This window comes from Eucalyptus grandis, chromosome 8, assembly GCF_016545825.1.
Source record: "Eucalyptus grandis isolate ANBG69807.140 chromosome 8, ASM1654582v1, whole genome shotgun sequence".
Taxonomy (NCBI): Eukaryota; Viridiplantae; Streptophyta; class Magnoliopsida; order Myrtales; family Myrtaceae; genus Eucalyptus; species Eucalyptus grandis.
This window is the reverse complement of record NC_052619.1, coordinates 5087484-5101587: the sequence shown is the minus strand read 5'-3', so window position 1 is coordinate 5101587 and position 14104 is coordinate 5087484. Positions and strand designations below refer to the sequence as shown.

The following is a 14104-nucleotide window of genomic DNA, read 5'->3' as shown; positions in this document are numbered from 1 at the left end:
GTCTTTTTTTTTTTCTTTTTTGGCTCCATAAATGGAATTTGAAAGAGATAGGGACCTACTCCACCCGCTGTTGGAATCTTCAGTTTAAGGAGCCAACGAAACGCGAATGACATACTGGGCATATCACTACAGCTCCACGAGGTGAGTAAGGAAGCTCAAGATCGATGATGCGTCTGAACTCAAAGTTCGTCTTTCGGATGCATAAGAGGGTGCCTCATCGGGGTAGTTGAAAATGTATTTGGGGTTTATTGTTGATGCCATAAGGTCAATATAATATAATCACGATCGGGTCTTGTTAACAAGAGCCCTAATGGTATTAGTTAAGTCAACAAATTGTCAAAACAAAAAAGAAATGAAAAAATTACAAATTTCAATAAAATAAGCTACTTCAAATGGGAGATTTTATACTTCTAAAGTATATTGTAAGATTTAGGTCCGTTTGTTTTACAGAAAACAATTTGTAAGAAAACATTTTCTGGATATTCTAGAAACATTTTTCATCAATAAAATAAAGTCTTCTAAAATGAGGGAAAATATGTTCTATTTTTTAGAAAGTGAAAACATTTTCCATCCTCTTTCTTTCACCACTTTTTCGCACCAAACACTTTTTTTTTTTTTTTAATTTTTATATTTTCTTTTCTAAAAATTGAATTTTTAATTAATTTTAATTTTTAAAATTTTATTTTATTTTATTTTATTTCTTTTCTTTCTTCTCCTGGTTGTCGTCGTGGCTAGCAATCAGTTGGTGACTGGCCACAGGTGAGCTCGAGCCATGCCATAGGCCGATGAGGCTCGAGCTCACAGATTTTAGTGAGTTTGAGCCTTATTTCACCTATTTGAAAATTTAATTTATGATGTCGAGTAAGCAGTTCTGTCCAAAATTTTGAGGGTTAGAACTAACTCGAAAAAGAAAAAGAAGCATATTGGGATCCGATTTCACAAAACAAAATTTTAAGAACCCGATCGAACAATTTATAAAAGTTGAGTAACCTATGGTGGCTCCATCCTTCATTTTTTTTTTTACAAATAAATTTACTTTTCAAATTATTAAGAACTGAGACCCTATACCACCCCTTTTTAATAAATAGGAGACACAAATCCGGATAGATATGCAGACCCATGCTACAAAAGCATACAGGTAGCAGTGCAAGAGCAAGAGCAAGATACAAAATCGCATTATCAGCTGACTGACTACCGCTCCAGAAGCAAGCTTGACCATTCATGGAGTCTCCACCGGTGGCCAGGTGACAAGCTCGCCGCCGTTCACCTTCCAAGCCACCATTTTGGGACCCAATCCGCCGTCCCCTCCTGTGGGTTCTCTTAAACTCCAATGCCCATATCTCTCTCTCCCCTGTCATACTCGGTTCTCTTTCACTGCGAATGCGAAACGGAGCCGCTTTGTGTGAATCGTTCTGAAGGGCCTGGGCTATGACTTTCGGGACCAGATTGGTTGTTCGGATTACACGCCGCGACATTCCCTCGTGCTGGTATGTTGCCACTGCGCTGTCTGCTAGCTGTTTGATGAAATTCTCAAACGACGTTAAAGTTCTCTGCTTTACTGCTGTTCCCGTGATGGGGTGCCCTGGTTTTTTATGCATCGTCTGCATGGCGAAAAATTCGTATCTGGGTCTGGCTTCATGGGTTTTAGTGGGTTTTGTTTTGGAACATTTTGAATGATCTTCTAGCGCCACCACCAGAAGCAGTAATGGAGTGCCCTTCCTTATCTTCTGCTATGCTTGGTTTCTGTAATTCTCGGTCACAGATCTCTTGATTGGATGCAGATAAAAGGATCAGTGTCGTAAGACAGGCGTTCGTTAGAATTACTGTGCCATTTTGGTGTGCATTGATTTACTCTAGCTGATGTGGTGTGTGTTGATTTTCCTTTGCAGATATCTTCTTAAAGTCTTGAACTGGGTTGCACTGATGAGTTAGAGTCGCATCCCTTGTGCTGTTGAACTTTGTCAACTATCTTCCGACTAAGGCAAGGGAAGCCAAGACTGCTGATATCTGGAGACGAACCAGAATTTTTGTTGTCTTTTTCACGCTCTCAATATTGAATGAGGGACTTGAACTCTCTTTGGGTTCTTAATGAATGAGTCATCTCTTGTGGTCTCCATCGCGGTTTGCTTTGGTAATTATTATAAACAGCCAAGTAATCGTAATTAATTGAGAAGGATGGAGCTTGCTAAAAGATTTCCTGTCTTGTCATTTATCATGAAATCAGAGATCCCACTTCTTTTAAAATATCGGAAAAGATTCTTGCCCCTGCCTTGTAGTCCAAGTTCCTTCATCACGAGAACTGTTAACAGTTATCCTTTCAATCCGCATTCTATGAAGAGAATAAACCGTCTTACCACCTCATCAAACCTTAATCCCTTGCCACCACTTCATCAGACCTCTGGTGAAAAGGTTTCCAGGAAAGCAAAGAAGAAAGAACGCATGGAATTACCAGAGTCGTTGCTCAAGTTTAAGCTGGATATGTGCTCAAGACATGGAAAACTTGTTGAAGCTCTTCAACTTTATGATGAGGCTCGGGAAAATGGGGTTCCACTTTCGCATTACCATTACAACGTGATGCTTTATTTGTGCTCCTCTGCTGGAAGTGGTTCACTTGGACAAGGTGGCAGCGAAAATGACGAGAACCTAAAAGAATTGGGTATGAGGAGGGGATTTGAAATATTTCGGCAGATGGCCATTGATAATGTTGCCCCAAATGAAGCAACATTTACCAATGCTGCAAGGTTAGCAACTGCTAGGGAAGACCCTGAAATGGCTTTTGATTTGGTTAAAAAGATGAAGAATTTTGGTATTCCACCTCGCTGAGGTCCTATGGACCTGCTTTGTTTGGGTTCTGCAAAAAGGGAAATGCCGATAAAGCTTATGAGGTAGATGAACACATGGTTGATTGTGGAGTTTTGGCTGAAGAGTCTGAGCTGTCAGCACTTTTGAAAGTTAGTATGGATGCAAAGAAGGCTGACAAGGTATATGAGTTGCTGCACCGAATACGTGCTACTGTGAGGCAGGTTTCTGAATCATCTGCTCAAATTGTTGAGGATTGGTTCAAGTCTGATTTTGCAGCAAGTGTTGGCGTAGAAAGTTGGGATATTAACAAGATTAAGGAAGGAGTAGTAAAGGGAGGAGGGGTTGGCATGGACAAGGGTGGCTTGGCTCTGGTAATTGGAGGATTCGAAGGACTCAAATGGACAAGAAAGGCGTTTGTCAATCCTGTGGTGAGAAGCTTGTCTGTATTGATATTGATCCAAAGGAGACAGAAAACTTTGCCAGCTCATTGACCAAACTAGCTCGCGAAAAAGAAGCTAAGGCTGGTTTTACAAAATTCCAGGTGTGGAACCATCTTTCCTCATTGGATCTTGACCATTAAAAATATTCAATATCTAGCTTCACTCTTCACATATGTGTGGAATTGATCACCATCACGCATCTCACTGTCCAAAATTCAGAAGGATATTGTCTATTCTATTCTTGTGTTATACATAAGTCAAATGGGAATGGTCTCCCTCATCTGGCACCCAAAGTGTTCAATAAAAAACTTTCAATTATCAACTCTAATTGGTGGGTTGATACAATCAATGCATTTACGAAATCAAAGAGTTTAATGTGAACTAATAGAAGATAATAGCATCAATAATTGCTGAAAAGAGATGAACAAAGTTGTTTGGCTTTTTATGTTCAAGCACATTCCTCTGCTGACTGTTCAAGTGCTATATTAGATCAGATGTGTAGAATGATTTTAAGATGTTCTATTCCCCAGTTTTCAGCAAATGACTGGATTACTAGATTCGGAAACTATTATTGTGCAAAACGTGTTCCCCCCAGTTTTCACGAAGTGAACAGTTTACTGATTGGGTTTTTACTTCCATGCAAAAGATGGTAAGGAATGAGATCAATTTCTACTAAGATTTTTAGGGCTAGGTATCTGTGTATCACCGTTCACTCCGTTTCTGTGGGGATTCATCATAAGTACATAAAGAATAATTGTACATTTTCTCTGTGGTTAAGGCATTGTTTATCATTGGAGGATGTTCTTATGCTTTGGCAAACTATTTTGTTCTTGTGTCATGTCATGGCAACTAAATGAGGAGATAAATTGTTCTAGGCTTGGATTCAAAAGCATGGACCTTTTGATGCTGTCGTGGATGGTGCAAATGCAGGTCTTGTCAATCAGAAACGTTTCAATTTTTTCCAGGTGGAGATTAGTCCTGCAGAACTCTCATTCTGATTTATTAACGTTCTTCAAAGCAATGTTCTGAAGTGTTGTTGTTGTTTTGGTCTAGGTCAACTTTATCATGAATAAGTTACGTGAGATGAGCCCGTCAAAGAGATTCCCTTTACTTATATTGCATAAAAGGCGTGTGCATGGAAAACCTGATAAAGATCCTAGGAACCAAAAATTGTTGGAGACATGGGAGAATTCTGGTGCACTGTATCCAACTCCCCTTGGCTCAGATGATGATTGGTAAGGTTTTACTAGTTCATGCGAGTCTAGTGAGTGCGGCCTTAACTATTAAATTTCTTATTCTCTGGTCCATTTTCCACCTTGAAGCTATGCATTTTGCTTGGCAGAACTGTCAGCAGCATACTAGTTCATGGGAATCTTATGGGAGTAGTGCTTTCAGAGGTCATCGACTTTATGTTTGGAATGACCACCATTTGGGGAGTGATATGTCAGATAAATAATTTTCAAATTAGTGGACCTGATATTTGAAGTCAAGGGAATGTGGTTTAACTAATTTTATACAAAAACTTAGGTGATGGAAGGTTGAAGACAAATTTCTTTTAGGTAGTTCCACAAGCATTCAGTCTGGTTGGGGAAAGAGGGGGATGGGGGGACATAGAAACTGTCTTGGGGAAGAAGAGGGTAGGGGGACATAGAAACTGCCTCGACAGCTTGAGAAATTCAAAAGTATAGACACCATGATGAAGGTGATGATAAAACTATCGTAATGAAAACACTTGTCACATATGTTATTCACCCATCCAGATCCTCCTCTGTTGTGTCCAGGTACTGGTTGTATGCTGCTGTCCATTGGAACTGTTTGCTTGTCACCAACGATGAGATGAGGGATCACCTCTTTCAGTTGCTTGGATCTAGCTTTTTCCCAAGATGGAAAGAAAAGCATCAGGTTGATGTTCATTACACATCTTCTTTCTTTTTGGTTTGAGATTCTCTTGTTAACGCATCTACATGTTTCAAATTTGTCTCTTTGGATTTGGGAATTTATGCATGTTATGTTTACAGACGGTGAAGCTGATGGAAAAGACATCAGCTTACATGATATGCTTGTACTAGAGCTTAAAGATGGATGGATTAATTGAATATTGGTTGACATAATGTTGATGTTAGTTCTGTATTAGTTTGCCACTCATTTGGATGTTGTGGGTTCCTTTAATTCATAGACATGGATCCGATATTCTCATTAATCATAAATTTTATCCTCTCATAATTATTATACGAAATTAATCAAAAGGAATATTGAGTTTATATTCTAGGTTCCACTCTGTCTCTTGAACTCTGTATCCTCCTCAACACAGAACGGAAGTAATTGAAGTTGCCTGTTTTCTGCTGTACACCTAGTAAGCACTGGAAAAAAGTAAAGTAAGATTTTAATTAAATCTGCTGTATTGGTATGGGAATAAAAGTATCTTTAGACTGCAAACTACCTCATAAACTGACATAGAGAAGGTCTGTACAATTGGAGGGATCAGTCAGCATTCTAACCCTCATGTAGATACACTTGTTTATATCCCCCTTCACTGATTTCTCTCAACATATTGGCAACAGCAAATTAGAAGGAATCAAAAAGACATGGTAGTTCGTTGCTATTATGCTACTGAATGTCTTTACAGAGAATCCTAAAATGCTGTCACTTTTGACAATGTTTTACTATCCTTTGAATTTTAATTTCAACAGCTGGCTGAATGGTGTGCTTTGTGTGTGTATATTTTAAATGGTGTAATATCTTAATTAGCCATCTCACGGTTACCAGCTTCCTTTGTTGTGAGAAATATATGATACTTATTGAGTATGTTCAAATTAGTAACTGTGTGAAGCTTGTCTTTGTATAGGTTCGGATATCAGTCTCAAAACGCGGTATTCAACTTCACATGCCTCCACCTTATTCTATTGTCATTCAGGTTATATCTGCACATACTCTGTGTGTCCTGTTATAATCTTATACTTTTTCTCTTCTTTGGTTGAACGCCTCTCTCTCTCTCTCTCTGTGACACTGATCAGGTGGGTCATGTATTTGCAGGAGTCGGAAAATGGTAATTGGCATGTGCCAACAGTCACAGGTGACGACTTGGAGACCCCGAGGCAATGGTTGTGTGCTACCAGATCCAAAAATGTGTCGAACCCACTCTTAAACTTGTTCTGATATCCTAATCTGTATCATGCCGTTTTCGATTCTTCTGCACATGAAAATCCATGTCATTCCATGGACATTTATTTGATGGGTAAGATTAGAACATTAAGGAGACTAACTTGTGTGGAATAGGAGCAGAGATTATAAAAAGAAACGAAGAAGAAGAGGGGAATTTAAAAAGCCTCAATGCGCAAATTGAACATCATAACCAGCCTTGTTCCTGCATTCTTATGTACTGAACTTTCTTCTTTGGCCAGACATGTTCTTTTAGCTAATTCGATTCCATTTGTTCACAATTTGGAATCTGTTGGTGAGTATCTTTGTTTTTCATTCCAAATATTTTGCATCTCCCCAACTTTAAAAGACGCGTTTGCACACCCAATTTGGAATTAAGTCACTGCAAGGTAATCCCAGTTTTCTGCTTTAGCTGGCCGGCATTGGAAGTTTCAAAGGCCCTAGTAGTGGCTAGCTATATAACTAATTAAAAAGCTTCCGCAAAGCTCGAGATATCTTTCTGTCGCCCAATGGCCGTGCCGTGTGCGGTGGCCATTTCTATGCACGCCTAATATTTCCATGTACTTCGTTACATGGTTGGGAGTCATCGTTCGAGTCTATATCAATGGCTTATGACACTTCTCGGCGGAACATGAAGGTGGTGCCACGACACAAATTTGATATGCACCCGAATTTTACAAACTCGCATAATTACATTTATTTAAAAAATAGAAAATATAATACAAATAATCTATAAATTTTGGCCTGATATGCAAAGATGTTTCTAAATTTTTACTTTATTTAATGTGGTCCTTGAACTATTGATAAGTATTTGATATAGTCCTTCTTCCTTTCACTTGTTGAGACAGCAAATTAAGCGTAATCTGATGATATGGTTTATTATAAATGAGTCAACATGTCCATCTTTTTCTCCATCTACTTTAAAAAAGAAAAAAAAAATATAGTGTTAACACGTCAATCGTTAATTGATGACATAAATTATTATACCGCGATTTGAGATGACTATCTTTTTTGATAATGCACGTTTAACTTTTTTTCTTTTTGTTCACCTTTTCAACTTAATAGATTGAAGGTCACATCGGCATATTCAATTTAATTATTGAAAGTTACGTCAATAGAATCTGGCTAACTTGAATTAACGGAAAGTAGATGTTAAATATATTTATATAATTTAAGGACTAAATTGAATATGTATTAATAATTCAATGATCAATAATGTCATTCTCTCAAAAAGAGATAAATTAATCTATGTTATTGGAACACAAGAAGATCACTTGATTCAACAACAATATGGGGAAATTGGGTCCACGTTAATCACGTTCGTATTAAATAAAATTGCTCTGTATATCTTGAAATTAACCAATTGTTCCATTGAAGTAAAAACACACATAAGAATTTATTGCCTTTTGAATCCACTATAACATATATGACTTCTGCCGAACATTATCATTTTTTATTCTTTTACTTCATTTATTTTTCGGATTGGTATATCATGCTCAGTCCATGCAAGTTTTGTCTATTCTAAATAAATGTATTTGCCGCCTAAATAAAAAAAAAATCAAATATGATTTTCCATCCAAAATGAAATTATTATTGTTATTATTAAAATTTAATTCATATTCATTTCTTTCTCAGTGTTCCTTTGACTCTTCGTGCCTTGGGTTGGTACGCAAGATCGGGGAGATGAACGATCAGGTAATTACCTGCCCCCATGCAGGTCTCACCTCTGTTCCATGCACCTTCGGCAGTGGCTTAGGCATTTCGTCGAACACCCGGTGAGCACGCATCTTCTCCGCGATGTTTTGACGCGGGACTGCTCTCGAACCATCAGAACAGGCGAACCCATTTTCAAGATCGGTGCGCATCACCTGCTCGACGATTTGGGGCAGTGGATTCGCTGTTCTGGAATCGGCGTTCGGGATGGACGAGTTCTTCAAGAACCGAATGTTTACGACGCACGCGGTCGCCGCCGCCGCTTCGGTCACATTGGGAACGGCCCTCACTTATCCTCTCGATACTATCAAGACCCTTATCCAGGTTGGTCTGTTGATGCCCTTTTGTTTTCTTCTTTCCCCTCTGAATTGTAGGAATTTCGGATTTCCATTGTGTTTGACTCTCCCCCGTGTGTGCCAAGCAGGTTGGTTCTGGCTCAACTAAGCAGTTGACTCCGGCGCAGGCTGTGGAAAGAGTTCGGGCTTTGTCCGGAGGTTTAGGAGGTACTTTGGAAATGCAGCCATTTTTGCAGTCCATTTACTTTATCTTTATTCGATTTTTTTTCTCCTGTTCGTTAGAACATAGATAGGAATTTGTAGAGTATATCCTGTGCTCTTGTTCAAAGCTATAACATCCGTGATCCATTTAAGGGGTGTTGAACTGGTTAGCCATTTCCGGCCTACAAGAAAAAAGAACGGGAAAGAAGACCGAGGAAGTAGCTCTGTTAAAGTCCATTCCTTCGATTCCCTGAGAACTTTGCTTATTCAAAATAAATCATGTACAAAATGCTGTAAAAAATTGAAGACTTCCCACTTGCAAAAAATTCCTCTTGTGGAAAAACCTTTTTGTTTCTAGAGCATGCAACTTCTGCTAGCTCTTTGACGAGATTATATGTTTATTGAAGACCCTTCTTCATGATGGAAGTGGCGGTTGATGTTCTACTGGTGGAAAGGGGTGTCCGTCCAAATATATGGCAGGTTGCTTGGGAATTGTTGCTCCTCCTTATTAGTTGACTGCATGTGCTAAGGAAGATGAAGCGCTTTATCCATAGTATTTTTGGACGATAACAATTGAATATTCATAGACGTGATTCTTAGTTGTTGATTCTACTATTACTCTTGAATTGTAGGTCTTTACAGTGGCTTTGGATGGCTGACGTTGGGGAGAACATTTGGTCTAGGAGCTCGTTTTGGTGTTTACGAGATTCTAACAGCATATTGTAAAGGTACTTCATTTTCCACTTTCTTGTCTTCCAGACATCTGTGTCCGACTATGGCTATGCTTTGTCTGTCCTCTGTTTATCATTCTCTCTTTTTCCTGGCGGTATATATTTATTTTCATACATGCCTGCTGTTGAGTACACCTTATTTTAAATGATGGCTTTAGCTTCTTCACTTTTTGAAAGCATATGGACATTTCTGACGTTGTTATATGTATTATCTTGAGTTAAAATGAAACACACTTTGATACCAATCACCATTATGCTTTTATGTATTAGTGAGTAATGTACTTTACAAGCTGATTTATATTCCTTTTTTTTTGTTTGGCTGGCACGTGATCTGTATAGCTTGTATATTAACTAGTAATTAATTTTTTCACTGCAGATGGTCGGGAAGACAATTATGTGTATGTCTCTGAGGCCCTTATGGCTGGACTTGCTGCTGGTGCAGCAGAATCCCTTATAAGCTCTCCGTTTGAACTTCTCAAACTACGTTCACAGGTGACCACTGCTTCTCGCATTTCATCCTCTGCATACGTCAGAGCAGAGCCAGCTGCTTCACCTGCAATTGAAAGGTTACTAAAAGGATATAACCCAGATAAGCGAGTCTTGAGCGAGTATGTTGGCCTTTTGTCCACCTTAACCACCAAGCATCCCAATATGGCAGCCGCCTTGCAAGAGTACCCATGGATGATGACTGGGTCTGGCAGGCCACCTTCTATATGTGATGTAAAGAGGCCATCAGACATCATTTCTTTGGAAGGTTGGTCAGCACTATGGAGAGGGCTCCGATCTGGAATTGCTCGAGATTCCTTTTATGCAGGCATATTCTTTTCTAGTTGGCAGTTCATGCACCGAGCTATGCTTGACTGGAAGGCAGTGGGGATGGATCCTGAACCAAGGTCTTGAAACTCAGTTCCACTTATCTTTCAAGGATTTATATGATTGGGAAATTTTCATTGCTTATATGTGAGTGAACTGTTAAAGATATCTTGCTAAATTTTATTGCAGTCCAGGTATCTTCCTTAAGGAGGATTTGGAATATGAAAGTAGTAGATAGCTTTGCTGTAACGTCATGCAAACTCAGCTGTTCCATGGTATTTTGCGCATATTTAGGCTCTAGAATGAGTGCATCTCCATAGCCCTTCCTGAGGGTTTTCCAATGTATGTGATTGACAGGGGTGTCTGGATAGAGGTATTGGAAAAGATTGTTTCATACGCCTAAACTGTTTACATCTTTTTTTGGGTCTGTAGAAGTATAAGGGACGGATTTGAGCATTGAGTGGTATTCAAGTCTTCTTTTGTTAATCCACATTACTTGCTTTCTGTTTACCCACTGCAAGCAACTGACATGGCAATTACTCCCTAGCATGCTATGCATAGAGCATGCATAAAGAATTTAGCTCCAGGATGTTTTAGACTGAACTGAATAGCATTTTACAAGCCCAATTTGGGGCTGCTGCCGAAATTAAAATATAATTCTGAGCCAATGCAGGAGACCCATTTATTTATCCTTGAAAATTGTGTCTACAATAGGAAAATTTCTTTGCAGCTTAACTTGCTCTGCTGTCAGTATGTATTACTAATTTAACCATGCTACTAAATGCCTGCTTCAAGGAGTGCTTTAAATTGGATTGGTTGAATTCAAAATCAATATTATTCAAATTGCTCTGGTGTTGACCCATTTTTTCATTTTCTTCTCATGTTGCGACAGTTCTGATGAAGAAATTGGTCCTCTGTCTCCGCTAGCTGTTAGTCTCTCTGCTGGATTTTCTGGAATGATTGCTGCTGCAAGTTCTCACTGTTTTGACACAGCCAACAGTCGATCTCAATGTATTGTGCTACCTAAGGTACATTACTCTTTGCTGAGAGACAATTTATTTTGGTGTTTGATCTGGCACTTCATATTCATGATATGAGTATGATAGACCATTGGTCATATTCTGAGAAAGTGTGTTTTATTCAGGCTTTGTGATTTTGTTTTTTACTTTGTGGGTTATTTTTCTTGGGATCTTATTATGTTAACTTACAACTCAGAAGGAGAAATTGGCAAAGATAGTGAGATCAAACTCATATGGAAGTAGCCTCACATAATTGTTTTGCTGAAGTTGTTAATTTATGTAAATGTTTTTATGTGTTTTCAGGTAATTAACTTTGCTTACTCTAGATCTGGGTTGGAAATTCTTTATAGTAATCATCGCTCCCCATTTTCTGATGTTATAAGATCACCTTTAACTAACAAGATGGAAACTCATTTCTCCATGGTGCATTGCCACACCTCGTCCAGCCAATTAGGCAAACAGAAAAAACAACAGCATTAATTTGGATATCTGGGCATACAATTGATGACTTTACATTGCAGTAAGATGCAGATGCAGGTCCTGGACAAAATCAGGCATGAGAAAAAGGCGTCTGAACCTATACTACAACTTATTGGATTGTCCCACTCTAAGTATATAAGGATAGGAAATACTCATTGTCATTGTTCTATCATTTAAATATTGACTAGTAGAATAAGCTCAGTTACTGTTCTTGCACAACTTACTTTCAGATATCGTGGCTGTGCCTATGTTGCTTTGTTGTCTCATTGGCTTATTAGGGGGAAAACTTGGTATATACCACTCTTTTTGTTAGCCATATTGCCATTGAGTGGGTGCACCTTTCATAGAATGCCTTGCTGACTGATCCTGATGGTTTCTCGTTGCTTTTTTGTCAGTATATTACTATGGAAAGAAAGCTTCTCAAATGGAAAACACCAGGCAACAGATTTGAGAGAGCAACTGGCATCCACCCTTCTGACAGGAATCTTCTCTTTCGCGGAATTTGGATTCGAATGGCTCGAAGTGGCATTGCATCTTTCATGATTGTCGGTGGTTATTACTTTGCTGTAGATCATCTAATTACAAGCTGAATGGATAGGACTCACTCTTTGATAAACTGGATAGCTGTTATCATCTGACAATTATGCATTTGATTCCATTTGGTTTGACGCAAATGTAAAGAACATGAAATGGCTCATGTTCTACTCAGCGGCATCTTTCACACTAGTGGCATGAGTGATGACTCTGGATGCAGATGTAGAAGAGCCGAATTACATGTGGAGTGAATTCCTCCTTATGCCAATATGTGCAGATGCCCAGTTGGCTTTGCTTATCACAGGACTAGCACGCTTTCTCAGGCTCGATGTATATATCGTTTATCTGGGTTGGCATCAAACCATAGTCACACTCAATGCAATCGTCTCTCTGCCACAGATATTGTGACGTCTTCTACAGTGTTTTTGTCACATCTTTTAGTGTTGTAGGAGTTACATAAAGGTCCAATTAGCTAGGAAAGTTTTGACATTTGGGCTGTGAAATGTTACTGTCATGTCTAATCTAGCATCAACTCAATAATGAAACAGTTGTAGCTTCACAAATTGTTCTCAAGCTGAAGATTGAATTAGCTTGGTACATGGTCCTCAATGTGTTTCTTTGTCATAAACAATACTGCTTCATCTTGTATATTAACACAGATAGACCTCTAAGCGCTGCACTCCACGGTAATTGATAGTAGCAAACAGGTGCTGCTAGCGAGTGAAGCTTGACACTCTTTATTGGGGATATCTCTATTGCTCCGGCCCCTAGAAATTTGAAGAAACTTGTGGATAGTAATTTTTGAGATCATACTCGGATACGCTCAATTGCTTCATAGGAGCTTCAAATTCTCTTGATTTCACCTTTATGAATACTAATTTTCTGTAATCATACTCAGATACGATTCAATTGCTTTAATTGCTTGGTAAGAGCTTCAAATTCTCTTTATTTCGCCACATGTTCATAATATCGTCCATCGACCTTGACAAACATTATTGATCAAGCAATAGATACGATTAGGATTTTGACTCAAAGTATGTGTTTTCTCTTAAAACGATTTATAATCTGAGTGGATGAGAGGAGGTTATTTCTGACTTCGTCACATGGACCTAGTGACTTTGCGAGCAGGTATGTGGTCAACTTGTACTTTGGGTCCAAGTTGTCAGACTGGCACAACTCCTAAGGATGCATATTCTTCATTGGTGCTTATTTGCTCAATATACTGCTGGAGCGCAATAAGGTGTGATTTCATGATGACCAGCAAGCAATTCACCATATGACCCGATAATAACATAGGGAATTGGCGATAAGAATCGAGAACACCTGAAAGAAAGCATATAGTTTTGGGTGGTACAAATGGATGAGACTAGCATTACATTACCAAGCCTGCCTGTTAGCGTAAGACATAATTATACATGAATTGAGGAAAGTTGGATTCGATAAATACCATACCACAAAACAAATTAACATGATACGAATATTACCAATCCGATTATCAACTTGCTTTGGACTTTCAGCTTTTTCAATGCTGAGATTTAGCCAATAGGATCCTAAAAACCCTTGTCAAACACTTTACAATTTAGCCAACAGGATCCAAAAACCCCTGTCAAACACTTTACAATTTCCCCAAAGACTTTGGGGAATGCTGAACCAAACAAGACCTATATATTTGCCTTTTAGTAGTTAGAGATCTTTGTCTTTGTCACAAACATAAAGATTTCTTAGGAAACATTCAAATTCAATATGCGTATGTGGGCCTTTCTAGGTAGGACTTGTTATCTGGAGCTTTAACTCTTTTTTGACTACCAAATAGATTTAAACAGCACTCAATGGAATGAAATCAACTCCCTAATAGACAAACCAAGGACAAACTGGACCTGTGAAGAAATTGGCATGCATGTGCAGAGAGAGAGAGA

At 38.7% G+C, this 14104-nt stretch overlaps 2 protein-coding genes across 3 annotated transcripts; both read left to right on the top strand.

Moving 5' to 3' along the window:
- Nucleotides 1-55: 55 nt before the first annotated feature.
- LOC104456002 (proteinaceous RNase P 1, chloroplastic/mitochondrial) lies at nt 56-6642 on the top strand. Its single transcript, XM_010070688.3, is given in 10 exon segments — nt 56-141; nt 1089-1487; nt 1890-2815; nt 2818-3138; nt 3141-3343; nt 4118-4207; nt 4296-4477; nt 5024-5144; nt 6088-6156; nt 6276-6642. Coding segments are annotated over 8 exon segments (1749 nt in total). The 5' UTR covers nt 56-141; nt 1089-1487; nt 1890-2175; the 3' UTR covers nt 6399-6642.
- Nucleotides 6643-8042: 1400 nt separating this feature from the next.
- On the top strand, nt 8043-12486 carry LOC104456001. Of its 2 annotated transcripts, XM_010070686.3 has the most exons (6): nt 8044-8438; nt 8539-8617; nt 9244-9339; nt 9719-10235; nt 11048-11183; nt 12050-12486. In XM_010070686.3, exons 1-6 carry the CDS (start codon nt 8322-8324, stop codon nt 12242-12244), a joined length of 1140 nt encoding a protein of 379 aa, XP_010068988.2. In that variant the 5' UTR covers nt 8044-8321; the 3' UTR covers nt 12245-12486. The 2 variants fall into 2 exon arrangements, with proteins under 2 accessions (XP_039154907.1, XP_010068988.2); XM_039298973.1 differs by lacking the exon at nt 9244-9339 and having other exon boundaries at nt 8043-8438.
- The last annotated feature ends 1618 nt before the right edge of the window (nt 12487-14104 follow it).